Source organism: Aphis gossypii, chromosome 3 (assembly GCF_020184175.1).
Source record: "Aphis gossypii isolate Hap1 chromosome 3, ASM2018417v2, whole genome shotgun sequence".
In the NCBI taxonomy this organism is placed as follows: domain Eukaryota; kingdom Metazoa; phylum Arthropoda; class Insecta; order Hemiptera; family Aphididae; genus Aphis; species Aphis gossypii.
This window is the reverse complement of record NC_065532.1, coordinates 24,576,664-24,604,610: the sequence shown is the minus strand read 5'-3', so window position 1 is coordinate 24,604,610 and position 27,947 is coordinate 24,576,664. Positions and strand designations below refer to the sequence as shown.

Genomic DNA, 27,947 nt, shown 5'->3' with positions numbered 1-27,947 from the left:
TAACCAGCAATTGGAACAAAAAATGGATTGACTAAAACACCTTTCCACATGACCACATCATACACCATAACACGTCGTATAATTGAAAAACAAAAATAATATATATGTAATTCTATCAGTTGTAAGATAAGATAGTACCATATTATTTTAAATAATATTAATTTTTAAGTGAAATTTGCGAATTCGTCGATATTCCTACAGGTTATTGGTAAACACATTTTAATTATTTTACGATCCTAACTGAATAAAAATGAAATCTAATGATTATAACTACATTCAGTTATATGGTATCCGTACTCTATCCAGAAACTTGTATCTACATACCGAATCAGTTTAATGCCTGGACACACTGGCCGTTTTTATCACATTGGTCGGACTGATCAGTGATCGTGCTCGTCAGTCTCTAGTCAGCAAGGAATTGAATTTTACTAAAATCATAAAAATCATTTCAGAAAAAATCAAAATTATTAACTAGAGTGACTTGATTGTTTTTTTTTAATTGTTCACATTAAAATATAGGTATTGAATAAATTTTTCTTTTTATATAGATAACTGATAATATTTGTCGGCATTCACAATGAACCAACGATCCGCTATTTCAAGAGATGGTAATAAATAATATATTATGATTATTTTTAATATTAAATAAATTCTCTCCCAATGAATTATTTATTTTTCTGTCTTAAGTCTTCTACCTGTCCTGCACTCTTTTGAAATATTACACAGCTCATTCCATGATTTTAATAATGATTACCTACAATAATTAGAAAAATTATCTTTTACGACGGAGATGCGATTAATACCACGTTTGCTCAAGTTTTTCTGTTTTCCAAACGCTTTCCTGCAGATTTTCTATAAAAAAAAAAAAAATTGGGGATAGTCAAATACCTAAGTTGTGTTAAATTTTTAGATTAATTTCATATAGTTTTATAATATGCTTATGTATTATTAGTACTATTATACTATGTGCGCGTGACGTCCACAGCTGGCCCGATCAGTGGAGACTACCACAGTTCAAAATATATGGTGAAAAGTACGTGTCGGACAAGTGGTCTGAGTGGATAGACGCATCCCGGATGATTCTCGACTATGGTGGTGGCGACGTGTGTATTGACGCACTGACACAGATAGACGCACCCACCCTCATTTTTCACGGGGCATAGGACGTGTTAGTAGCATTCGAGCACGCTGTATATTTACATAAAAATATCAAGAAATCAACGTGAGTGAGATGTATTCTTAATAGTACTATAGGTTTATTTGTACATCATCTATAAAGGAAATCAAAATAATGGCGAAGGCTGTACCACATTTTTGGTCACAATTCGTATTTTGTAAACATCAAATTAAAAGCAATCAACGATTAAGTACACTTATAGAACTAGTAAAAATAAACCAACGAACCACAATATTAAGATTTCAATTTTGAAATTTGATAATAATTTTATAAAAGGTTTAATCAAGAGAAAATCTCATCTGAATTTGTGGTATCCATCTCACAAGTGCATAGGATTCTATTGGTAGAAATAGTAAATTACATATAAAGAAAAACACATTTAACTAGGTACGTATTAATTAATAATTAAAAATAAATTGAGTTATCATCAAATGTATAGATAGGTAACTATTAGATACACTGTTTTTGGAAGTATTTTTCTATGTTTTAAATTTGAAACAAAGTTTAAATGTGTGAAATATTATTATTTTATAATTCTTATACATCAATTCAAAATTAAAATATTGAATGATCGAGAACCACTGTGTTAAAGTTGCTATGTTACGAACTTACGAACTTTTAAAACAGAGACAACAGATTTCGATAAAACGAAAGAGAACTAAGAGAACTTAACGATCGCCAAGTTAGACTAGTGTCTACCTAGTCAATGATTCACTACAATTTGCTGAAAACTATTTTTGTAATTATTTAAAATTTGATCAAATGAGTTTGGAATTTATACCTAGATCGTAAACGTATATCGCTAACTAACCCGATTTGATTATGAGTTATGATTTTTAGTGTTTGTTAAAAACAATCGAATCAAGTATTTACTGATCATAGATTAATTTTTATTTTTATTTTAGACTTGAAATATTCTCAGATGGCAAGCATATCATACATTTTATGTTCCCAGAAAAATTCAATTCGTTGGTGAATAACTTTCTTACTACTATACAGTAATAAATCGGTTACTACTACCGTACTTAATACTAATAATACGTATATCATTAATTTAGGTTAAACTTACTTAATTATTAATATTATTTATATTATTTTGATGACAGTTTAAATATTATTGAAATAATTATTTTATTTTTAATTTGAACTTCACAAAATAAATAAAACACAATATAATAAATATTAAAAATGTATATAAATGTACGAGTATTGTACAATAATTTTAAATTTCATAGTGATAAACATAATTTTATAATAATTTATGTTGTACGACACTATTTAATTTTTAAATTTACTTATTATTGAGAATAAAAATTTTTTTAATTTTTACTAATATTATTTATAAAATTATGTAGACATCTTCTTTGGTTTAATAATCATGAGTGATAATTATTATTTATTTTACAATCCAAATTGAACAAAAATAACGTTAAAAAATTATACTTTCACGTAGGTACAAGACATTGTTTAAATATTCCCACTCTCTCCACAAATCATAATTAAAAACAAGATACAATAATTTGGCATTAATCCAATCGAAAGACGGCGCAAGGATTACAACAATAATGTTACAATATTTTTTTTTTTGAAAACATTGACTTAGATAAATAATTAATTAAAAAATATATATAATTAAATAATTGCTTTAATTACAATATCAACAAATACAAAATAACGGATAATATTATGATATTGGCTGATAGGCTGTCTCCGCTCAGAATCGTTTTTCGTATATATATGATAATTTATTATTGAATTCAAATTTAACTGTGAATTACTCAATGACGAAGAATACTTGATACCTACTATACAATAGAGTGGTTACCTCCTTTCCCCTTGTTGTGTTTTTTAATTTGATAATCATTGAAACCCTCAAATCTCCATGAAGTAGACAAATACGTCGATCACACAACAAAAACTATTTTAAATCCAATAATAAATTACACTTCTACAAACAACATCTGAATCTCTATTTATAAAAATGTTGTCAATCACATTATGCTGAAATCATTTGAATTCAATTCCAACAAATATAATTCACTAAAAAAAAAATTGAAAATATCACACTCATCCCTTCTTAAATAAAAAGACAAGGCGTCGTAATCATCCGCATAAGCATTAGACACGCGTTTCTCGCTCATTCACGCTTAATCATTAAATAGTCTCAACCAATATACTGTTACAAATGCCACAAAATACTATAACTATAAAATACACAGTTCAGGTGTATATACAGTATTATAGCACAGCACGCATATATTTGAACATGTCACATTGTCACTTGACATAGCTGCAGAAGCGCTAAATAAAATAAAACTATAAAAACGTTCCAATTTTTAAGTATCTCTATAAGTATATCTTTATATCTTGAAATATATGGTGACGTCGAAGCATTAGTTACTAATGTATCTAATGTATAGAACTAAATGTATAAAATAAAATATGTATGCAACTACAGTTTTCTTGACTCAAAGCCAAAATGTTCACATCGTCATGGCCTACCATTATTTTACCTTGTATAGTGTATACCTACTTCTTATCTGAACCGTTTATATAAGAAATTATTATAATTTTAAATTTTTCCGAGCAGAATTACACTGAATATGAAATACCTTAAACAAGAAGTTTGAGTATGTGGCTATACCTCTACTATGATAGCACAATTAAAATATATGCATATTTGTTGTCATTCGTACAATTCGAAATTAACTTTAATTATATTCAAACATTTTAAGGTTTTAACCATAAAGTCGTTTCTACATCCCATCATTCAAACCAGAAACCAGAAACCTAACCTAACGAGATACTGAAACACTGGTCAGATTAGTCGTTACTCGTATAACCTCCGTGTCGCCAGTACTCAGCAGTTGGCACACAAGCGTTCAGCAATTGCAGATGGTGTATGAGAGGATGCAAAGTTTCCAGTAGTAAAACAGTATTTTGGTGTTTTTAAACGCATAAAAATAAATTTGGATTAAATTGTAACTGTAATTTATATTATGAGTCGTACTATATATATTAAATAATTTTTTTTAACTAATTATTCATTGTTCATGATAGACCAACAAACCACAGTTTCAACAGAAATAACGGTAATTATACACCTGTTAAAAAAATATTTGTCTTAACATGCTTGAAACTTTTGTGATTATTGAATATAGGCACATTTGTTTATTAAAAACGATGAATCAAGTTTTTCAGTATTATTCAATTATAAATATTGTTATTAAAATTATATTTAGAAAGTTATGTGATTTTATACTCATTTTAATTATACAAATAAATCACACAAATTAAATAATATTATTATTTTTTTTTTTTTTTTTTGGTAGAGTTTTTTTTAACTTTTTGGGTGTGATAAATCCATATTTGATATTCATATAATCATATTCCATATAAAATTGACAAATATTGATCAATATTTCTGATTATGAAATAAAATTTCCACTTGTCCCCGAATTTATAAACATTTTTAAGAAAAAAAAAGTTCAAACTTTGTAATTATTATTTATCTAATACAATAATTACTAAAATCAAAATCTATATGACATCAATTAAATTATTGTTGTGATGGTATTGATGTAAGTAATCTTACGCGTAACATTGTACCTAGCAATTAAATGTCCTCTTTTACAAAAAAATATCTTATGATAAATATTTATTTTACAATTCACAACAAAAATTAAACTTTTAAATGTATTCCTGTTATACAGAATTCGACAAAAATCAAAGTCAAAGGCTTTGAAATAAACTACTTTAAAATTGGAAATGGACCACAGAAATTGTTGATTTTTCCTGGAGCTTTAGGTACGGCGAGTATATTAATAAATTGACTTAGTCTAGTAAAAGGTTTAGATGTTTGGCATTGTTAAATTTTTCTATATTGTAATATTATAAAGTATTAATTACTTCTCTAGGTCAAGTTACTAATTTTGAACCACTGATAGAAAACTTCGATCGAAAAAAATATACGATATACATATGGGATCCTCCCGGTTACGGTTTGAGTCGACCGCCGAACAGAGATTTTTCACCGGGATTTTTGTACCGTGACGCCGATTGCGCCATTGCGCTCATGGAGGTAATATTATATCATTAAATCGATACGCCTATGGAAGTGTGTGGTAACGATAATTCCTCCGTTTCGGATGCAGGCGTTGTGCATCGACAGGTATTCGATGTTGGGCTGGTGCAACGGCGGTTGCACAGCTCTGATCGCAGCGTCCAAAGCCGCTGACCGAGTGGAAAAGCTAGTGGTGTGGAGCTGCAACGCATACGTCACTAGCAAAGATCTCGAATTCTACGAGACGACGCGTGACGTCTACGCGTGGTGTGAGAAGAGGAGACTTCCTCAATTCCAAATGTACGGCGAGAAGTACGTGTCGGACACTTGGTCCGGGTGGATAGATGCCTTCCATAAAATACTCGACGAAGACGACGGTGACGTATGCCGCGGAGTACTGGCCGAAATAAACGCACCCACGCTCATCCTGCACGGATCAGAGGATGACCTCGTACCGATCGAGCACGCCGTATACCTACACGATAACATCAAGGGCTCGACGTGAGTGGACATACAGCGTACAACATAATATTATTTGATCAAAAGACAATAATAGATATAGATATAGGGGTAGTCTCCCGGGTAACCACAGCGTGTTACCAAGAGTAGGTCTTACAAATTTAGGTTAGACGTTCTCTTAATGCTCTTTATAGGTTGAACTAATGTCTGTCTGGAGTGTCCGTGATCAGACTTTTGGTCTTCAGCTTCAATGAATTTGAAAACTATTTTTTTTATAAGTATTTAAAATTTGTTCAAAGGAATTTATATCTATAACGCTATTGCTTAGATTTTATTATGAGTTATGATTTTAGTGTACGTGAAAAATAACAGTAAGTATCAATTAATATTTACTGATTATAGATTCGTTTACTTTTTATATTTCAGACTTGAAGTATTTCCAGGTGGCAAGCATATCTTACATATTTTGTTTCCAGAAAAATTCAATTCGTTAGTGGATAACTTTCTTACTATACAGTAATAAATCAGTTATTTTATACTTATATAATTTATATTATTTTGATTACAGTAAAATATTATTTTATTTTTAATTTGAACTTAATAAAATAAATAAATATTAAAAAAATATATAAATATATTGTACAGTATTTAGAATTTTACATAATATAAAATAGTGTTAATCAGTGGTTCTTAACCTTTTGTAGATCACGGACCCCCGATGAACAATTTCTAGATACCGCGGATCCCCTAACAATTTTTTTGAATACTTTTTTTTTACATCTCATGTTAACATAACCAAAATTATAATAAATATTCTATATTATAATTGCATAAGTTTACATAACAAAACATATTAATTAAAAATTAAACATTTATAATAATATCTTGTCACGACGTTTTAAGCCTGCCGTGGACCCCGGACATGAGTATCGCGGACCCCCAGGGACTTTGGACCACAGGTTAATAACCGCTGTAGTATTTTATAATTATGTATAACATCACTATTAAGTTTTTAATTTACATATTATTATTATTATTAAGTATTACATTGATTTTAATTTTCAATAGTAAAATATATAAAATTTCGTAGACATCTCTTTTGGTCTAATTATCCCGAGTGAATATCTAATATTATTAATATTTCAACTCAAACACTCATAAAAAATTCATAGACATTTCTAGTAAAAATCTTAGATTAAAAAAACTTATAGAAAATCTTGAATTAAATTTTTAATTCTTAGTTAATTATACAAAATTTTTTATAAATTTTAAACTACGAGTACCTACATATTTTAATAATGATGTTGAAAAATACGTTGATTAATTTTAAGAGATTATCTTTTTATCATATGAACCTATTTCCATAATTTTACAGTAGGTATTTATAGTAAATAATATAATATATATATATACGTCATATACTATACTAATTAAATACTCATAATAATATAATTAACTACGAAAAATACTTCTCTAGTTTAATATAAAAATGCGACTTGATTTTAAGTTGAACAAATCACATTTGGTACATCGAGCAGTCGTGATAGGCACTGCACTAGAGACTTATTTTATTCTGTAGAGCGATAGATCTCCAAATGTCTCATTGGGTGTAAAACTCAAATAATAGAACATGTATTGGTTAGTACACGCAATATAAATAATAAGTGATTAAAATATGAAAAACAATGTTATTTTTTATGTGCACAAAAAAATGTATATTTTAATATAACAAAGGTAATAATTTTTATAACAAAACAAATAGAGGTATAAAATAACCAAAAAACACTTAAAAAACTATTGTGACAGGTCCAGATGGAAAAAGAAAAATTCGTGATGTCTACAGACTTATAATGTCGTGCTCTTGGATGGGGTATAGCGGCGGTGGCGGGCGATGACGGAAACTCGGGTGTAACGGCTGGGACGGATAGCGGCCGGCCGCTCGTGCTCGGTCGACGGGATTCCGAGGCGAAAACTCAGGGCGAACCACCGCACTGGTTCGTGTGTCCGATATGACGTTTTCGCCCAGGTGCCCCGTCTGTCGAGTTCGAACTGCCGGCCGCCAATGCCGCACGTCCGGATGCACCAGACAGGAAACGCTGCGGCCGGTTGCAAGCACGCCTTGCGACCGGTCGCAGCGTCGACCGCCGGTGCATGGTGTCGCGGACATCCGTTCCGCCGCCATCACTTAAACGAATCTGCGCCACTGCAGCCGCCGCCGTCGCTACTGTCCGACATCCGTCTTTCGGTTTTCTTCTACTTATTTCTATCTATCTGAACGTCTGTCAAAAAAAACTCTGTCATCCTCTGCTAATCAATATCACGTAAATCTGGCTTAACACAGCAACAGCAAACTGCCCTGAAGGTTCTTCGTACAACACTCCTGATGACCGACAGAAATCTACGTCTTTTTTGTTTTCGTTGCACCGTCTCATCGTCTAAGCCAAAGATACAGGCTACTTCTCGATCGTCATCGTCGTACGGAGGCTCCTGTACCGGCTCTGGTTTTATGGGTCGAAACCAATAAGGCCCCGGCGTTATTGATCGTACTTCCTCAAGACGACACACCAACTCCAAATTTGCATCTCCTGCAGGAGCTTCACTATCTATATATTCCGCCGGCGCGTCCAGATCGATTTCCACGGCTTTATCCTCAGTTGTTAACGGTTCTGTGGAGAGCGCCGGCGTGAATAGTGTTTCTCCTGCAATAACCATCTCCAAATTTGCATCTCCTGCAGGAGCTTCACTATCTGCAGGTGCTATATATTCCGCCGGCGCGTCCATATCGATTTCTACGGCGTTAACCTCAGTTTTTAACGGTTCCGCGGAGAGCGCCGGCGTGAATAGTGTATCTCCTGCATCAACCATCTCCAAATTTGCATCTCCTGCAGGAGCTTCACTGTCTGCAGATACTATATATTCCGCCGGCGCGTCCAGATCGATTTCCACGGCTTTATTCTCAGTTGTTAACGGTTCTGTGGAGAGCGCCGGCGTGAATAGTGTTTCTCCTGCAATAACCATCTCCAAATTTGCATCTCCTGCAGGAGCTTCACTATCTGCAGGTGCTATATATTCCGCCGGCGCGTCCATATCGATTTCTACGGCGTTAACCTCAGTTTTTAACGGTTCCGCGGAGAGCGCCGGCGTGAATAGTGTTTCTCCTGTACTCACCTGCAACTCCAAATTTGTATCTCCTGCAGGAGTTTCATTATCTGCAGATATAAGACATTCTGCCGACGCTTCGGGATAGGTTTCCGCGGAAAGCGCCGGCGTTATTGTCTGTTCCTCTAGAGAAGTGGATTGATTTGAAGTTTCAGCAACTTGCAGTTCATCCGCACAATCACTATCATTATTGTTAGATGTAGACAATGAAGTATTCGGCGATACGTTTGCCATAATTTACTTGTTTTGTTTAAGTACGGTAAATACAAAAAAATTAATGAAGAATATTTCTTGCAATCCGTCATAAAGTATGAAAGGTAGTCAACTGAAATAAAATTTGTTTTCGCGATGATACACTTTTTAGAATATTATCTCCTTGACAACAATTAAAAATGATATAATAAAATACTATAAACAGCCAATAAGCGCTACTAATAAACGATTCTGAACGCAGATGATTTGTCAGCCTAGGATATAATTTCCAGTGGTTGGTGAAAAAGGTGGTTTATGTTTTAATGGCCTAAATACACCAAAATTTAAGTTATTTTATAATTATTGTAAGCTAAACTTATGAAAAACCTTGTATTAAAATTTCAACTCTTAGCTACCTATGCAAACATTTTTATGAATTATACCTACAAAATAATTTGCAAATATTCATAATTTTAACGAATTTTCGTCAAAATTTGAACTTCAAATGCTATTAAAAAAAAATTGTGCATATGTATTCTTATAATTTTTTAATCACTATAAAAATAACATATGAGGAAATTTGTATAAAATTTTCAAGTATTTTGATAGGGCCAAAATAATTTTATCGACACTTCAAAAAAATTTTTTTAGAAAAATTGAAAATTTCAATTGTCTATAAATAGCTCAAAAAAATTTAAAATATTTTAAAAATTAAATCACGTAAAGAAAACGCGAATCATAATAGCTGGTAAAATTTTCAAGTATCTACGACTTATACTTTTTGAATAATAACAAATATTTAAAATCGTTTGGGATAAACGTTGTCGTTATGCTATTTCTTAAAAATTTAAAACTCAAACGCACATAAAATTTTTCCTATAATAATGTTATGAGTTTTCTCTATAGCTACTTGAAGGAAAACTTATGGAAAACTTAGTGTTATAATTTTAATCTTTAGTTATGAACACAAAAAATTTTATGATTTTTTAACTTCAAAATTACTTGCAAATTTTCGCGTTTTCGACAGATTTCGTAAAAATTTGAACTATAAACACTTATAGAAAAAAATTGTGACTAACGATTTTTAATTTTTTTTAGCTACAATAAAAACAACTCATAAAGAACCTTGTATTAAATTTTCAAAACTTTTTGGTCATCCAACAATTTTTTACCGACACTTTAAAAAAAATTTCTCAAAAAAATCAAAAATTTCAATGGTCTATAAATAACTCAAAAAAAGTCAAAATTTTTTGAAAATTTAACTATATACAGATACCACTGACATTAACATTTGGTGAAAATTTCAAGTATTTTCAGTGATTAGTTTTTGAATTACAACCATAAAAAAAAATCGATTTTGTCGAAAACTGGTTTTGCGTACAAATTGCCGTTTTTCCGTCATTTTTTTTTTGTTTTTCTCGATTTTTTTGAAAACTGTTGGAAAATGTTAACTTTTTACCTCTATAATGCACCAAGGATATTCACTTTTATATCGGAAACCACCCCCATAGTTTGAAATTGGAGCATTATTTCGACTAGTTATGCTGTACACAGACACAAAAAAAAACAAAAAAAAAAACACACATCATTGTAAAATCAATACATTCATCACTTCGTTCAGAATCTAAAAGAATATTTTTTATGATATTTTAATTTTATTAATTTATTATGACTTATAAATGTCAAAATACTAGCCGGACTGGTAATATATAAATATAATATAATAATTACTAATAATCTACGGTTATGAAATGAAATTTTTGTTATAAAATAAAGACATTATAGCATTCCCTATATTATTAATTATCTTTTATCTATTATAAGGTCATTCCCACATGCTACACTAAATCAAGAAACCAGAATAATAACTAGATATTAAAACACACAGGTTACATCTTGATCTAATCACGTGACTCGCGTCGACGCGCGATACTTTGGCCTCGGCAATCGGCTCCGCCGACGGAAAAAGTACCATAACCTTTAGAAATAACAATATTACGATCTTCGCATAATTTTTCGAAATACACAAAAACAATTTTGGAAAAAAATCTAAATTTCAAATTAGATTGTTATTTAATGTTAATTGTATTTTTATACAAAATTCATTTATGTTCGCTATAAATCAACAAATCATCATTTTAATAGAATTATAGTAATGATATGTGTATAATACTATAATTATAATATTAAATATATTTCTTCTTAGATCTTTGAACATATGTGGCTATACATGATGATGGTATATTACCCCACGTTTATTATACTTAATATAATATAAGTGATGTATAATATTATGTGCCACATATTTTTAGTCCGTAGTGATACGTTTGGGCAATATTTTATTAATACATATGTTTTGCATATCGGCTGAACAAACTTTAAGCTGTCCGTAAATTATATTGCTATATAAATAAAAATACAGTGTTTTAAAATTACAAATCGACAACCGTGAGTCAATTTATTAAAAAATATATAATTCAACTCAATATTATTATTTAAAATTATTAATTTATTGATTTTTTTTTTTTTAGTATGCTTATGTTTTTTGACTAGATACAAGTATGAAGTAATACTGCATATATTATTTTATCGAATGTTTCTGTGGCTATGGCAACCAAAAAATAACTACAATTAGGTATATAAATTTATCATTATTTGATTATACATGTATTTATATCGATTATTTTCTTAACAATTTCACATAGCAGTTACATGTGATGAATTCATATGTTATACAATACAGTATACACGTAACAACTAATTACAATAATACAATTACTTCATATACACAATTTATAATAGTCATTTCATCAAAAAAAACTAAATTTTATACAATAGATATTAATCTACAAAATAAATGTCAATCAATATCAAAATAAGATAGTAACTTGTCCTCGACTTTTTAGCGGTACATCACGATTGCGCACAAAATTATATATGTATAGTAAATTACATAACCTGTATTTAATTTATATAGGTGAAAAATAATATATACATAACTTAATCAAATATATAATTTAAAAAATGAAAAATTCTGTTATAAACTAAACGAGTAAGCATTGGTTTAAAATAGCGGAATTAGGTAATTAAAATTGATTATTTTATAAGGTGTATATTTTATTATTATTATTATTCTATATAGTATAGGCTTCAACTTCAGATGTTTTTAGTTAAAATTACCTAACTCAAAATAGAAAATTTATTCCAATATAAAATATATTTTAATATAAACTAGATATTATGTATATGTTATATAAATATTATATTATACGCGTAATTGGGTATTATGCAATCATGTCGTAATTAGTAGGATGTGATTTGCTTTGATAAATTGCAACCAGAAGTTTTGATGTTTACATTACGACTAAAATCGCCTATCAGAGAAGATTGTTAGTATAGCAACAATTCCTATCATACCTATTATACTGTTGCCTCCCGAAGTTAAAAAAGTCGATCATTTTTTTACGAATTACTATCGTAAATAATAGTCTTGTATTTTGTTAAATATATTTATTATTACGCATCACGCTCAGATTCTTGGGCTGCATACTAGTTGCGTCCCGAAAATATCTACGAAAAAAGGTCTAATCTAATCCGAATTGCGGCCCGAGTTTATTTTGGGTACAGACGAGTTGCGGCCTGGGTTTTTTTTAATTCTAGATAATTTAATCTTGACTGGTAAAATATAATTACAGTACCAATAATGTAGATACTAGATAGTAGATACCAATTAGTACACCTTAGTCATCGCTTTACTACCGCTAAGAACGTTCCGTTGCTTTTCTATTTTAATTTATTTATAATGTCGAATGAAATGTTGAGTGAAAAAAATCGCACTTTATCGATGGATATATATTTCGTTTTCATAAGAATTTAAAAAATAATGTTGATCGATCTTGCTGTACTAAAAAAACTTGTGCAGCGTATATTCATTTTACATTTAAATAATAACGAAATTATTAAAAAAATTTTAAATCATGGAAACCACGAAAAAGATAGTGATGAAACAGACAGACTGTAAGTAATCAAGTGAAACGTAAAGCTATCGATGATATTAATGAGAAGCCAAATAAAATTATTCATAGCCACCTTACACAAGACGTAGACACTTTGACAACATACGATTTAACATTAATTAGAAAAAATATTCACCATGCTCGATCATCTATTATTCCAAAGTTACCTATGGACTTGAATGAATTACATATTTCTTTAGATAATATAAGTAATTTATTAATTACAAATCGTAACGAAAATTTTTTACTTGTAAATGACAAAATATCAAACATTTTATTATTTTCTACTGAAACTAATTTAAAATTTTTAAGTAAAATCGATACAATTTTTGTAGATGGGACCTTTAAAAGTTGTCCGAAATTATTTACACAAATGTTTACTGTTCATGGTTTACAAAATGGTAATTATGTACCACTTTTATTTATTATACTTTCCAATAAAGAAACTAAAACATATGAAAAGGCGTATGTATGCACATCATGTCTGAATATAACAAACTCAATTTAACATTTTCACCAAAAACAGTTTTTGCTGATTTTTTAAAGGCGATTCATTTAGCTCTTTTAAAAGTTTGGCCTTCTATTAGCTTAAAAGGATGCCGATTTCACTTAGCCCAAAGCTGGTGGCGAAAAATACAGACAACCGGGTAAGTAGTGAGTATAAAAAAAATGCCGAAATAGGTAAATATTTAAAATACTTTTTTGGCCTACCGTTTTTGAATTCGAACGATGTGAGTGACTGTTTCACAAATTACTTAATGACTTTTCAACCTAGAAATGAAAAAGTAGAAATATTTGTTGATTATACATTGGAAACATACATTTCAAACGAGTCCAATTTTCCTCCTTTTTTATGGGCAGAATACTAAGCTACTATGCGCACTACTAACTGCAGTTGCGAGGCTTTTCATTCAAAACTCAACGCTTTGTTCTATAGTGCTCACTGCTCATCCTAATATTTTTGTATTCATCGATGTTCTGAAAAATATACAAAAGGATACCTAAATAAAATTAAGAGGCACTCATTTAAATATTCGAGGAACAAATATAATTGAAAAAGAAACATTTATTAGAAATGCTATGAAACGGTTAGAAGAAAACCAAATTGACAAACTTGAATTTATACAAATACTATCATACAAGTTTTTACCAGTACCATAATACCTCCAAATTTTACTAAATTATACTACCATTTTTAACTTCAATACTTATTATATACTTTTTTACCAGTGCCAACATTTTTTAATAAAAACATAACATTTTAATATTAGATTAAATACTTCAATTAATAATATACCGAAAGATCTTTCATGCAGTGACTTGGTATACTTTATAAGTACGTCCTGATATCTTCAATGGATGTAGAACGAAGTTTTTCTCGATTTAAGAATATATTTACTAAAAACCAACTTACCGAAAATTTATCCAAGTCTTTAGTAGTCAACTTTAACTCTTCAGGTAACTTTGAAAGTTTGAAATATTATAAAAATATACTAAATTTATTTTAATTTATTTTTGTTGATGACTTTTTATTTAGATGAGTGAAGGTTCAAAATGCAACATCCTACTTTATACAAAATACATAGCTAAATAAGTACATTATAAATCAATTATTTCAAATAGATATTTAATAAATTTTTTTGTTTTTTAATGAATTATATATATTTGTCATTTTTAAACTAAATAAATTTAATTAACATGCATTTTTGTTTGCATATCTTTGCATATTTGAATGAAAATCAGTGCATAAATGCATGCATATTATAACATAATACAATTTAATTACATAGATATAATTAATTTAATTTTAAATTCCGGGACGCAATTCATATGTAACTCAAAAAAAACTCGGACCGCAATTCGGAAGAAATTTTTACCGCGGGACGCAACTATAACTATAACTATAGTAGCCACCCGAGTCTTGTAGTTACAGTTATATTTGGTCATAATTATAATGACAGTACTCGACATTCCGCTACCATTGATGTCAACTATCAATCACTAATCGTCTCCTATAAGAGCGGCGTGGCGTGAACATTAATATTTTGGTGAAAATTTCAAATACCTACCTACGATAATTTCTTTTTTTAAGTAGGTAATTTAAATCATTATACAATCATTATAATCATTGCACCGTTCATTAAACCAATGAAGATTCTTCCAATTTTTATAAAATTCAGTACTTACCTTCATTCCTACATTTTGATAAAATGATTATATTTATAACTACATTAGTTTTAAACACGGACGTATATAGGTACGTACGTACGTCAGTGGTTTTAAAATAATAATTATTTTTGTAGGTATCTAATAGTTTCTAAATCATTGTGTATATAATCCATGCTAATAATATACCGGTATATATTCTTTAATGTTTTTCCTAGTCGATATCTGATACTGTCTAATTTGATCAGAAATATCATTATTAGCGAGACGTTTACATTATTTACTAAATTTACGTCTTTGCTGGTAATATCGTATACATAAATATATACAGTTAATATAACCAAAGTAAATAAAATAATATACAACTAAAAATTGTACTAATTATAAATACATGACTATAGTATCACAAAATAAATATCATAAAATGTAAATAGAAAATAATAATCTTAAGTGAACTTTAATAATATGGCTATAGACACTGTGTGATATTGGCCAAATCGGGTAACTTTGGCCTTGAACACGGTCTCCAGGAAGAAGCGGCATACGTTATCACTTAAATAAATCATATCAATATTATCACTGAACAATACATTTTTTTAATTTATAATATTATTTTTTTAACAATAAACTAATGTCAAATAACAATAATACAGTAAAATGCAACTATTGCAATTTCAAATTTGCCCATTTTTAGCAATATTAGGTAACGTAAGACATGTTACCGGACGTGGTCAATGGATTGTTTCCGTTTTTATAATGTCGTAACAAATAGGGATACACATTACCAACATCTAATCAGATTACGGATACGGTTATAATTTTTAGAATCCAATACTTCATATCGTAGGGATACATTAGACCGATCAGCTGATTGATTGTCGCTTCTATAATTTATTCTGTGATGATATTTAAACATTTTATTATTCACAAATATGTATTATTTTAGCTATAAGGTCGTTCCCGCATCCTTCCACTCAATCCTAATTATCTAGAAACCAGAATATAAACAAGATTTAATATAACTGGTCGGACTGGTCCTAACTCGTGGCATCGGTCGTACACTCGTACCTCGTACCTAGCAGTACTCAGCAGTCAACGTTCTACAGTTGGCCCCACCCTCGAGTATGAGAGGATGCTAAGTCTCTGTAGCAGTTAAACAGTATTACGACGGTGTTTTAAAAAACTTAAAAACAATTTTGAAATAAATGTTAACTGTAAATTAAATATTTTAATATTTACTCCTACTAAAATGTATTCATTTATTCATTTTACATAAAATTATTACGTCGTTGTTCGCGATGAATCAACAAACCACAGTTACTACAGAGATGGTAATGAATCATGCTTCTGTTAAAATATAAAATATATTTCTTGGACAGTTGAATCTATACACAAATACACAGTGCTGTGAAGATTTTCATTAAAAATATTCAAAATTTAAAAACATTTTTAAATACTTTCACCATGAAATATTTTCGATGGTATATACATTTTTTTATTGAATAGTAAATACCTTGCAGGCTTTCTTTTAGAACATTTTGTTTTTGAAAATATGAAAAATTTAGTCACGGAAAACAATTGTTTAATAAATATATATATATTACCATATTATATTACCTAATATGCTGCGTTACTTATCTACAAAATAATCAGCAAAAATATTCGAAATATTTTTTTAAATTATTTGAATAATGAAAAAAGAAATGTTTTGTTTTTTTTTAATTTGATCACAATAGGTACCTATGTATTCTATATATGTACCTATACCAAAACACCTAACGACGATTGGTTGTATAACATTTATAACATGTAAAGTATACCCTCTGTTTTTTGTACAACCACAGCATTGGCAATAGGTATAAGTGTATGATACTATGATGTGTCATATTAACTTATCACACTCCGTTTCTTTTCAACAAAAAATAATTGTAAATACTCGTATATTAATTTCATAATTATTGTTTAACGAATTATTTTTGTATTTATAAATTTTAAGAATATTCTAGTTTATACTTCTTAAAATCAATTTGTGTATAATATAATATAGTAATAACTAATAACACTAACTACAGTAGTGGTGTGACAGAAAAACTAAACCTCCTAATTATAATACCTCCCGGGAGTATGATTCACCTGTTACATTTTACCTAGCAATTAAATGTCCTCTTTTACAAAAAAATATCTTATGATAAATATTTATTTTACAATTCACAACAAAAATTATACTTTTAAATGTATTCCTGTTATACAGAATTCGACGAAAATCAAAGTCAAAGGCTTTGAGATAAACTACTTTAAAATTGGAAATGGACCACAGAAATTGTTGATTTTTCCTGGAGCTTTAGGTACGGCGAGTATATTAATAAATTGACTTAGTCTAGTAAAAGGTTTAGATGTTTGACAATGTTAAATTTTTCTATATTGTAATATTATAAAGTATTAATTACTTCTCTAGGTCAAGTTACTAATTTTAAACCACTGACAGAAAACTTCGATCGAGAAAAATATACGATGTACATATGGGATCCTCCCGGTTACGGTTTGAGTCGACCGCCGAACAGAGATTTTTCACCGGGATTTTTGTACCGTGACGCCGATTGCGCCATTGCGCTCATGGAGGTAATATTATAATATCATTAAATCGATACGCCTATGGAAGTGTGTGCTAACGATAATTTCTCCGTTTCGGATGTAGGCGTTGTGCATCGACAGGTATTCGATGTTGGGCTGGTGCAACGGCGGTTGCACAGCTCTGATCGCAGCGTCCAAAGCCGTTGACCGAGTGGAAAAGCTAGTGGTGTGGAGCTGCAACGCATACGTCACTAGCAAAGATCTCGAAATCTACGAGACGACGCGCGACGTCCACGCGTGGTCTGAGAAGAGGAGACTTCCTCAATTCCAAATGTACGGCGAGAAGTACGTGTCGGACACTTGGTCCGGGTGGATAGATGCCTTCCATAAAATACTCGACGAAGACGACGGTGACGTATGCCGCGGAGTACTGGCCGAAATAAAAGCGCCCACGCTCATCCTGCACGGATCAGAGGATGAGCTCGTACCGATCGAGCACGCCGTATACCTGCACGATAACATCAAGGGCTCGACGTGAGTGAACATACAGCGTACAACACAATATTATTTGATCAAAAGACAATAATAGGTATAGGTAGGGGTAGTGTCCCGGGTAATCACAGCGTGTTACCAAGTATAGGGGTCTAAGTGTGCATAAATAATAAGACACGTCTGTTTTTAGAATTTCAATCGGTTCGTAATCGGTTAAAATAGAGTAGACATGAAGAAATAATTTAATTTATCTACTAAGGTATATTGTCTTAACATTGTCAATAAAAAAAATGTTGTTCTTTTTATGATCTTCGTCCTAAGAAAAACTTAAATTTTAATTCCACAAACTGCAGTCGCCAGTCACTTAATAAGTTATGACTTATGGTTCGATTATACCTAACATGTTAATAATTTAGTTTGTAAATTAAACACATCTTAATTCTTAACAATTTCGTACATAAGTGTCCAACTTCTAAGACTTATTAAGTTATAATATGAATTTTAAGTTTTAACTCGAATAATTATTTAACAGCCTATCGCCCTATCTGACTCTGTTATACCTTCAAGCTTTAAATTCCTTCCTAAACTCTTGTCTATCTATTTTTACCTTCAATTAATTTTATTTTATTACCCTGCTCTGCATAAACGACCATTTTCATTAGTATTTCTTTTAATCTCCACTACATACTCAATATGTAACTCTTATAAAAACTGTAATCATTTTAATTTTGGAAGCTAGTTTATCATACAATATACTTGTAATTTTTTTATTTTGTAATTATTGTAATTATTGAGCTATCTTAGGCTGTACACTTTAAAATAAAAAGCATATGACTGAAACTGTCATGTTATGAATACCTTGTATAGTATAGTGTTAGTAAAAAATAAATGGACACCATAACACTGAAAAGAATGAAAAGTTTAACATAGAAGTATTGATAATGTTGGGTACAGATCACCAGTACGAGCGTTTTTGCCGCGGGGTGTGCTGCAGTCACTCTTGTAGTGCCTTTTGCATCCGGTAGGCGCGTGTCGTCGCAACCGTTCCCCCCCGCGTGGTTTCGCGTCGTCCCCCGTTTTGTCTTCAAGAAAATGTCTCCGCTCCACGGTCTGGTGCCCCGTCACCGGTTTCTTGTTCGCCTTTTTTAAAGTTTTGGCAATGTTGTCATATATCCGAGTGAGCTTGCGCCCCGCGTTCACGTACGTAACGTGTGTTTTGGCCCGTTAGCCTCTCGGCATATCACCGTGCTGTCGTTAGTCAACCGTGTTGGCCTTTTACCGTGAACCCCTCGTGTTCACCGACTCATCGCCCTCGGGGACCGGAGTTGTTCCTGCGATTCGAGTCACGGCCGCCCGTGTCGGAGTTAAAGTTTTGTTGCGTGTCCGCCGTCCGTCTAATCTTTACCGTGCGAAGCCGAGCCCCGCTCGTTCACGCGCCCACGTGTTCCGTCCGCCGTCCTTGTTACGCAGATACGTACGTGGTGTATTCGACGTTTCGTCGAATTCAACGGTAGTGCGAGTGACGTCATCACCGCCGGAGTCTCATCGTCGTGCCAGACCAGCTGCTGCAGAAGCCCAGCGGCATCGTCGTGTTATCATCGACCCACCCGGTTACCAGGTCGTACACACGATTTTATATTGTTATCATTTGTTTTGTTTTGTATACTCGTCACTTTGACATTATTATTATTATTATAATTATTCCTTTTTTTTCGTCTACGACGTATTGTAAATATATTATTATTCTTCGATGTATTGATCTTCCGATCGTATTTTGGTCGCGTATTGTTATTATCATCTACTAACCTTAGTTTTAAGTAGTACTTTGTTGGTATACACGATGCAATAAATTTGTATATATTTTGTTAATCGTCAAAGATCCATTGTTCTTTTGTATTTTGGGTTGGGTGCCTTTACTCAACAGCGCCCTGTTGATACATAACACATACAGTCCACTCTTTACCTTCAACAAATCACAACGAAGACAACAAGAGCGTCGGGTTTTGCGTGTAGCTGCCGCCTGCGCACACATGCACGTACCTACACACGTCGCCCGGTTTTAGTGTGCAACCGTCTCTCGCACATTTTTGGTCCTTACGGTCCGGATCGTTCACAAAATCGTTGTCTTCGTATCAAATTGTTCGACACGTTGCACTAGTACTTATCGATAATGCCGCCGAAAACCAAGAAAATTGATGCTGAAGCAGCCGAGCAAGCGTTGGAATGCGCGCGAATTGCACGTAACCGCGCACAAAAATCAATATCTGATATTTTGAACATCGCGAGATTATCTATGAACGATCCCGCGAAACGTGAACAATTATCATCAAGTGTAAAACGGTTAGACAATCTCTTTTCTCGTTTTCAAGCCGAACAAAGTGTTATTATTAATTCGCTGGTCACTGTCGGTCGTTCCGATGAGTACGATGAAATCGATTCACCCGTAACGGATACCGTCGAAGCTATTGTTGACGAAATTTACGAAATATTTGATCGCACGTCGAATACGCCCGTAGCTATACAACCGGTGCCGATCCGACAATCGTTTAGCGCGCTTCCGAAAATTGAGTTGCCGTCTTTCGACGGGTCTGTTACAAATTGGTGTGCGTTCCGTGATACTTTTAAATCGCTGGTACATGAAGATTCCAATATCGACAATGTACACAAATTTCATTTTTTGTCACAGAGTTTGACCAGTTCTGCGTTATCTGTGATCAAATCAATTCCATTGTCGGCGGCGAATTATAATGTTGCGTGGGCAGCGCTCACAGACCGATTCGAAAATAAACGATTGCTCGCAACTGCTCATTTGGACAAGCTTTTCGCTTTCAAACCTATCGCTCAAGAATCAGTACCAGCTCTGACTACGTTTTTAAATATTTTCAAAGAAAATGTGTCTACGTTAAAATTACTCGGAGTCGAAGATCTCGCGGGTTTCATGTTGTTTTTTTTGGGTTCACGTGTATTAGATCCGAAAACACGTCAGTTGTTTGAAGCGGATATCTGTCAAGCCACTATTCCGAATTTTGATACTCTTGTTACTTTTGTTCAAAAACGTGTCAAGATATTGGAAAACATCCAGGGTGTTGACAAGTCTGAAACTCGATCTAATAAGTTTCCAAAATCCAACGCGCCGAAGTTTTGCTTTTACCGCCGCAAGTAGCAATGTTCATAAGGCAAAAGGTTCGTCGTCGCATTCGCCAAAATTGAATAAGGCAAAGCATTGTACTATTTGTAATCGTGGTGAACATATTTTCGCTATCGCTGTCCAGAATTTAAAACATTTCCCGTGCCACGACGTCGGGAATACGCTCGAACAAATAAATTATGTTTTTCATGTCTGAGTTCGACGCACATGGTAGACACATGTAAATCCAAATACCTTTGCGGAAAATGTCAACAACGTCATCACACGTTGTTACATTTTTCATCAGAATCAGAACCTACGATCACCACCAATCAGGAACGCGTCTCAATCGACGGTGGAGAGGGTGGAAGCGTCAATACTAAGTTTTCGGGCATGTCAGCGTCGGGTACTACGGTGCTATTGGGTACAGCCATTGTTCGTGTTCTAGATGCGCGTGGAAATTATCATATGGTGCGCGTATTATTGGACAGTGGGTCTCAAATATCAGCAATTACTACGGATTGTGTAGCTCGCATAGGATTGGCCCGACGTAAATGTGAAAGTGAAATAGTTGGTCTATCTCAAAGTCCGGTTACCCAAGTTAGAGGTAGTACGTCTTGTTCGTTCATACCACACCATATGTCGAATCCAAAATTTAATTGCCACGAGTTAATAATTCTTCCCAAGTTGACGTCTGTGTTGCCGTCTACGCCACTACCGCCAGAGATACGCACACGATATCAACATTTAGTATTGGCCGATCCCCAGTTCGACACTCCGTCTCAGATCGACATGCTACTTGGAGGGGATTTATATCCGTTTCTTATCCGTTCTGAGTCGATAGTAAAACACACTGCCGGTTTTCCTTCAGCCATGGACAGCCATCTGGGATGGATTATAATGGGATTAGTGAACCCTCTTAGTAGGGCTTCCGCCCCGCGTACATCATTGTTGCTTACGTCTAGTCCGTCGATAGACACTTTATTACATCGTTTTTGGTCAATTGAAGAACCCGGCGTTCCCGCAGTTCCTACCACGGAAGATGAGCTGTGTGAAAGGTGGTTTACCAAATCTACATCACGAGATGCAGATGGGCGTTTTTGTGTTGCCTTACCGTTTCGACACCACGTTTTCACTAATGACGATGGTATTCGGATATCCCCTCCCAAGGCCGGAATTAGTTCGTCATCATGTCAACTCGGAGAATCCCGATCTTTAGCTTTGAAACGTCTTCTGAATTTGGAAAATCGCCTCCAAAAAGACAAATTGTTGTATGAGTCATATCGATCTTTCATGAATGACTACCTGGCGTTAGGACACATGAAGGTTGCCACCCGACCTGGTAAATATTATATACCTCACCACGCGGTAGTGAAGCGGGATGGCGATAAGTCTAAATTACGGGTAGTTTTCGACGCGTCAGCGAAGTCATCGTCAGGAGTTTCTCTCAATGATATTCTTTGTGTTGGGCCGAAACTACAAAATGACATAAGTGAACTCTTGCTCACATGCCGGTTATACAAATATATTTTCATTGCTGACATCGTAAAGATGTACCGTCAGATCAAGGTCCGTGATGAAGACTGCGTGTTCCAACACATTCTTTGGCGACATTCCCCGGAACTGGAGATCCAGGAATACGAATTGCTGACAGTTACGTATGGTTTAAGTTCCGCTCCATTTTTGGCCATACGTGTTTTACATGCTTTGGACGCTTGCGCGGAACCACCTTTTTCCGCCGCCAAGGGCGTCTTAACTAATCATACCTACGTCGACGACATTGTGGTAGGACGGAATACGGAAGAAGAATTGAATCAGGTGCAAAATCATACAATAGGACTACTTCGTTCAGCTGGTTGTAGCCTGAAAAAGTGGTGTAGCAATAGCTCCAGAATTTTGGACTGCATTCCGCCTGAAGATCGAGCTAATTGTCCTTCCTTCGAACCTAAAGATGAACCATCATTGAAAGTACTAGGCCTACATTGGGACCCCGTTACCGATACCTTTGGTTATCACACGAATGTCGAGGACACGCCCAATACAAAACGAGGGGTATTATCTGCCATTGCTAGATTATTCGACCCCATTGGTGCTCTCGGTCCGATGTTATTGTGGGCGAAATCATTCATGCAACAACTTTGGCAGACACAATTAGAGTGGGACACTCCGCTTCCCCTACATCTACAGACAGCTTGGCGTCATTTCTTGGCAGAGTTACCGTCGTTGGGCAACATAGTAATCGCCCGCCATATTGACACCAGAGGATTTAAGGATGTCCAATTATTAGGGTTTGCCGACGCCTCGCAAAAGGGTTATGCTGCCACGGTATACCTCCGCGTTGTGGATAGGACGGACAAGGTGTCCATCTCCCTTGTGACATGCAAGACCAAGGTCGCCCCTTTGAAAGGCAGTGAAAAGGACGAATCTCTCACCATACCTAGGTTAGAGTTATGTGCAGCCCTCTTATTGGCTCAATTGTTACACCGGCTCCACCTGAAGATCACGTCCATTGTTCCGGTGTCAAGAGTGCGTGCTTGGACAGATTCGTCCATAGTGCTGTCATGGCTCACTACCGACCAAAAGTTTTTTAAGATTTTTGTTACCAACCGAGTAGCCAAGATTCGTTCCCTACTCCCAGAGTGCGATTGGTCCCATGTGTCTACTATTGATAACCCTGCTGACCCTTCATCACGTGGATTATTGCCTGACGACCTCGTAACATGTAGCTTGCATTGGAAAGGTCCACCATTCATACATTTTCCGGAAGAGAGTTGGCCAGGGCCACTCATCCAATCGCTCAGTCCTCAACATTTACCTGAAGTGAAAACTACGTCCGCGTGCGTGTTGGTTGTTCGTGAAGCGCCGAACTTTGATAACTTTTTACTTAGATTTTCATCGTGGTCTCGTCTTCAACGAGCATTGGCATATTCTTTGCGCTTCATAGATCGAGTAATTCTCAAGCGCCCTACCGACGCCGACTGTCTCACGCCCGATGAATTGCAGCGTGCTATGCGACTTGCCGTCCGAGTCACTCAGCGAACGCATTTTCAAGAGCTCCTGAAACAACTGGCCAAACCAAGCCACATCGTAACCCCTCCTACTATGGCTCAACTAGCCCCTTTTCTGGATCATAATGGTTTAATTCGAGTAGGCGGGCGGCTGCAGCGTTCAATGTTGAGTGATGATGCGAAACACCCGTATCTACTTCCGAAGGAATCTCATGTCACGTCACTGCTGATCACCGCATTTCATCGAAGACTCTTACACGCAGGACCGAAACTCATCATCGCGATGCTACGTCAAGAATTTTGGATTGTGTCATGCCGGGAGGCCGTTCGTCGTGTCATTTTTAAGTGCGTCACGTGCACAAGGCACAAAGCACTACATCCAACACCCCGTATGGGTATCCTGCCTGAAGCTCGCGTCCATTCAGTTCGTGCGTTTTCTAGTGTGGGCACGGATTACGGAGGACCATACCTCATCAAGGAGTGTAAGAGGCGAAACACGAAAACCACTAAAGTCTACATTGCGCTATTTGTTTGTATGGCTACCAAAGCCATACATGTTGAAATTGTTTCCGATTTGACAGCCGACGCGTTTCTCGCCGCTCTAGATCGATTTGTCGCCCGCCGCGGTGTACCAGCACATATGTATTCAGATTGTGGCACAAACTATGTTGGTGCTGCTAGACAGTTAAAACAGATATTTCGGGATAAAACCGTCCAAGCCCAGGTGTCCGCTCATGTCGTTTGTGATTGGCATTTTAACCCACCTGCCACGCCGCATTTTGGTGGCCTCTGGGAGGCGGGCATCAAAAGCGTGAAATTCCACTTGAAACGAGTGATTGGCACTCAAGTGCTTACCTACGAAGAGCTCGAGACATTGTGTGTTCGAATTGAGGGAATTCTGAACTCACGCCCCCTCACTCCAACGTCGATGGACCCACATGATCACACTGCCTTGACCCCTGGACATTTCCTCATCGGACAACCAATCATGGAGATACCAGAAGTAAACCTCAGCGAGGTTCCGATGAATCGACTGACACGTTGGCAGCTTCTTCGACAAATGCATCAGTCGTTCTGGAAGCGATGGTCACGGGAGTACTTGAATACACTACAGGGGCGTCAGAAATGGACTACTATCCAGGATAACCTTAAGGTGGGTGATCTTGTCATTGTGGATGCTCCAAATCAGCCTCCTTCCGTGTGGCGGATGGGACGTATTACAGCTGTTCATCCAGGTCCAGACCAAATCGTCCGCGTAGTTACCATCATCACACAAGATGGGGAGATGAAGAGACCGGTGGTTAAAGTTGTTAAACTGCCAACAGATAAGTAGACTGTCCGGCATCCTCTCGTTCATCCTCCATCCTTTTTTAAATTTGTATATGTATCGCTGTACCATTCAATGTATTTTTATATTTGTATTTTTTTTTTAATTTTTTTGTGCATTAGTCACATTTGTTTTATGCTAATTATGTTATCTATGTACTTATGTATCATTAGCTCCGTATGTTTTGTAATGTGTACGATCTGAACCTCAACGTGCAGATTCATGTCAGATGGTTTCTTGAAAGACGCCCTAGTCTTCCAACCCGGGGAGAAAATGTTGGGTACAGATCACCAGTACGAGCGTTTTTGCCGCGGGGTGTGCTGCAGTCACTCTTGTAGTGCCTTTTGCATCCGGTAGGCGCGTGTCGTCGCAACCGTTCCCCCCCGCGTGGTTTCGCGTCGTCCCCCGTTTTGTCTTCAAGAAAATGTCTCCGCTCCACGGTCTGGTGCCCCGTCACCGGTTTCTTGTTCGCCTTTTTTAAAGTTTTGGCAATGTTGTCATATATCCGAGTGAGCTTGCGCCCCGCGTTCACGTACGTAACGTGTGTGTTTTGGCCCGTTAGCCTCTCGGCATATCACCGTGCTGTCGTTAGTCAACCGTGTTGGCCTTTTACCGTGAACCCCTCGTGTTCACCGACTCATCGCCCTCGGGGACCGGAGTTGTTCCTGCGATTCGAGTCACGGCCGCCCGTGTCGGAGTTAAAGTTTTGTTGCGTGTCCGCCGTCCGTCTAATCTTTACCGTGCGAAGCCGAGCCCCGCTCGTTCACGCGCCCACGTGTTCCGTCCGCCGTCCTTGTTACGCAGATACGTACGTGGTGTATTCGACGTTTCGTCGAATTCAACGGTAGTGCGAGTGACGTCATCACCGCCGGAGTCTCATCGTCGTGCCAGACCAGCTGCTGCAGAAGCCCAGCGGCATCGTCGTGTTATCATCGACCCACCCGGTTACCAGGTCGTACACACGATTTTATATTGTTATCATTTGTTTTGTTTTGTATACTCGTCACTTTGACATTATTATTATTATTATTATAATTATTCCTTTTTTTTCGTCTACGACGTATTGTAAATATATTATTATTCTTCGATGTATTGATCTTCCGATCGTATTTTGGTCGCGTATTGTTATTATCATCTACTAACCTTAGTTTTAAGTAGTACTTTGTTGGTATACACGATGCAATAAATTTGTATATATTTTGTTAATCGTCAAAGATCCATTGTTCTTTTGTATTTTGGGTTGGGTGCCTTTACTCAACAGCGCCCTGTTGATACATAACACATACAGTCCACTCTTTACCTTCAACAAATCACAACGAAGACAACAAGAGCGTCGGGTTTTGCGTGTAGCTGCCGCCTGCGCACACATGCACGTACCTACACACGTCGCCCGGTTTTAGTGTGCAACCGTCTCTCGCACAGATAAGCTAATAAGTTAATATAAGCAGAGGAACATTAGGATTAGGCTCTTAAAATTTACCCTACATACAACAATGTTTTAAACTGCAAGTACAATCCTAACTAAGGTATTATTATCAACACTTTATAATATTATATAACATGGAAATTAACAACTACTTTCAATTATGTATTGTCTATTATTTTTATGATCATAGATTTTTTTTTTTTATTGCAGACTTGAAATACTTCCAGATGCCAAGCATATCATACACTTTATGTACCCACAAAAGTTTATTTCTATAGTGGATAACTTTCTTACTGCTATATAGTAACGCATAGTTAATCACCACTAATTATCATGAATTCAAAAGCTGCATTGTGAAAAACTTAATATTGAAAGAAGGTCTTCAGTTTTGAGACCTAATAATATTTTAACTTAGTAAAATTAATTTATTACTATTAAATTTGGTTTAACTTGTACACTTGACAAATAATAATATGTCATGATTTATTGTAAAATAACATTTTATCTTTTTTCAGAATGTAATAGTTTTATTTTTTATTCAGAGATCACAAAATAAATAGAGCAAACTATAAATAAAATCTATGAAATAAATAATTGATATATAATACAAAAGTGTATGATTTAAAAGCATTAATAAATTATTAAGACTTATTCAAAATTAAGTTAATATTGCTTGAATTGCATTTAATGAGGGTTTATTTAAACAATTAGAAGATAGTTTAAACTAGATCACATATTTAGAAAAACATTAAATTTATATGTTA

The 27,947-nt window shown here is 34.5% G+C and overlaps 2 protein-coding genes across 3 annotated transcripts; both read left to right on the top strand.

Moving 5' to 3' along the window:
• Positions 1-460: 460 nt before the first annotated feature.
• Positions 461-6,790, top strand: LOC114124506 (valacyclovir hydrolase-like). Its single transcript, XM_050202851.1, has 6 exons — positions 461-608; positions 3,913-4,269; positions 4,891-4,984; positions 5,095-5,258; positions 5,332-5,741; positions 6,126-6,790. Exons 2-6 carry the CDS (start codon positions 4,231-4,233, stop codon positions 6,217-6,219), a joined length of 801 nt encoding a protein of 266 aa, XP_050058808.1. The 5' UTR covers positions 461-608; positions 3,913-4,230; the 3' UTR covers positions 6,220-6,790.
• A 9,512-nt stretch (positions 6,791-16,302) lies between these two features.
• Positions 16,303-27,700, top strand: LOC114119745 (valacyclovir hydrolase-like). 2 transcript variants are annotated; one of them, XM_050202852.1, is made up of 5 exons: positions 16,303-16,563; positions 17,484-17,577; positions 17,688-17,851; positions 17,928-18,337; positions 27,394-27,700. In XM_050202852.1, exons 1-5 carry the CDS (start codon positions 16,531-16,533, stop codon positions 27,485-27,487), a joined length of 795 nt encoding a protein of 264 aa, XP_050058809.1. In that variant the 5' UTR covers positions 16,303-16,530; the 3' UTR covers positions 27,488-27,700. The 2 variants fall into 2 exon arrangements, with proteins under 2 accessions (XP_050058809.1, XP_050058810.1); XM_050202853.1 differs by lacking the exon at positions 16,303-16,563 and adding an exon at positions 16,695-16,713.
• Positions 27,701-27,947: the final 247 nt, after the last annotated feature.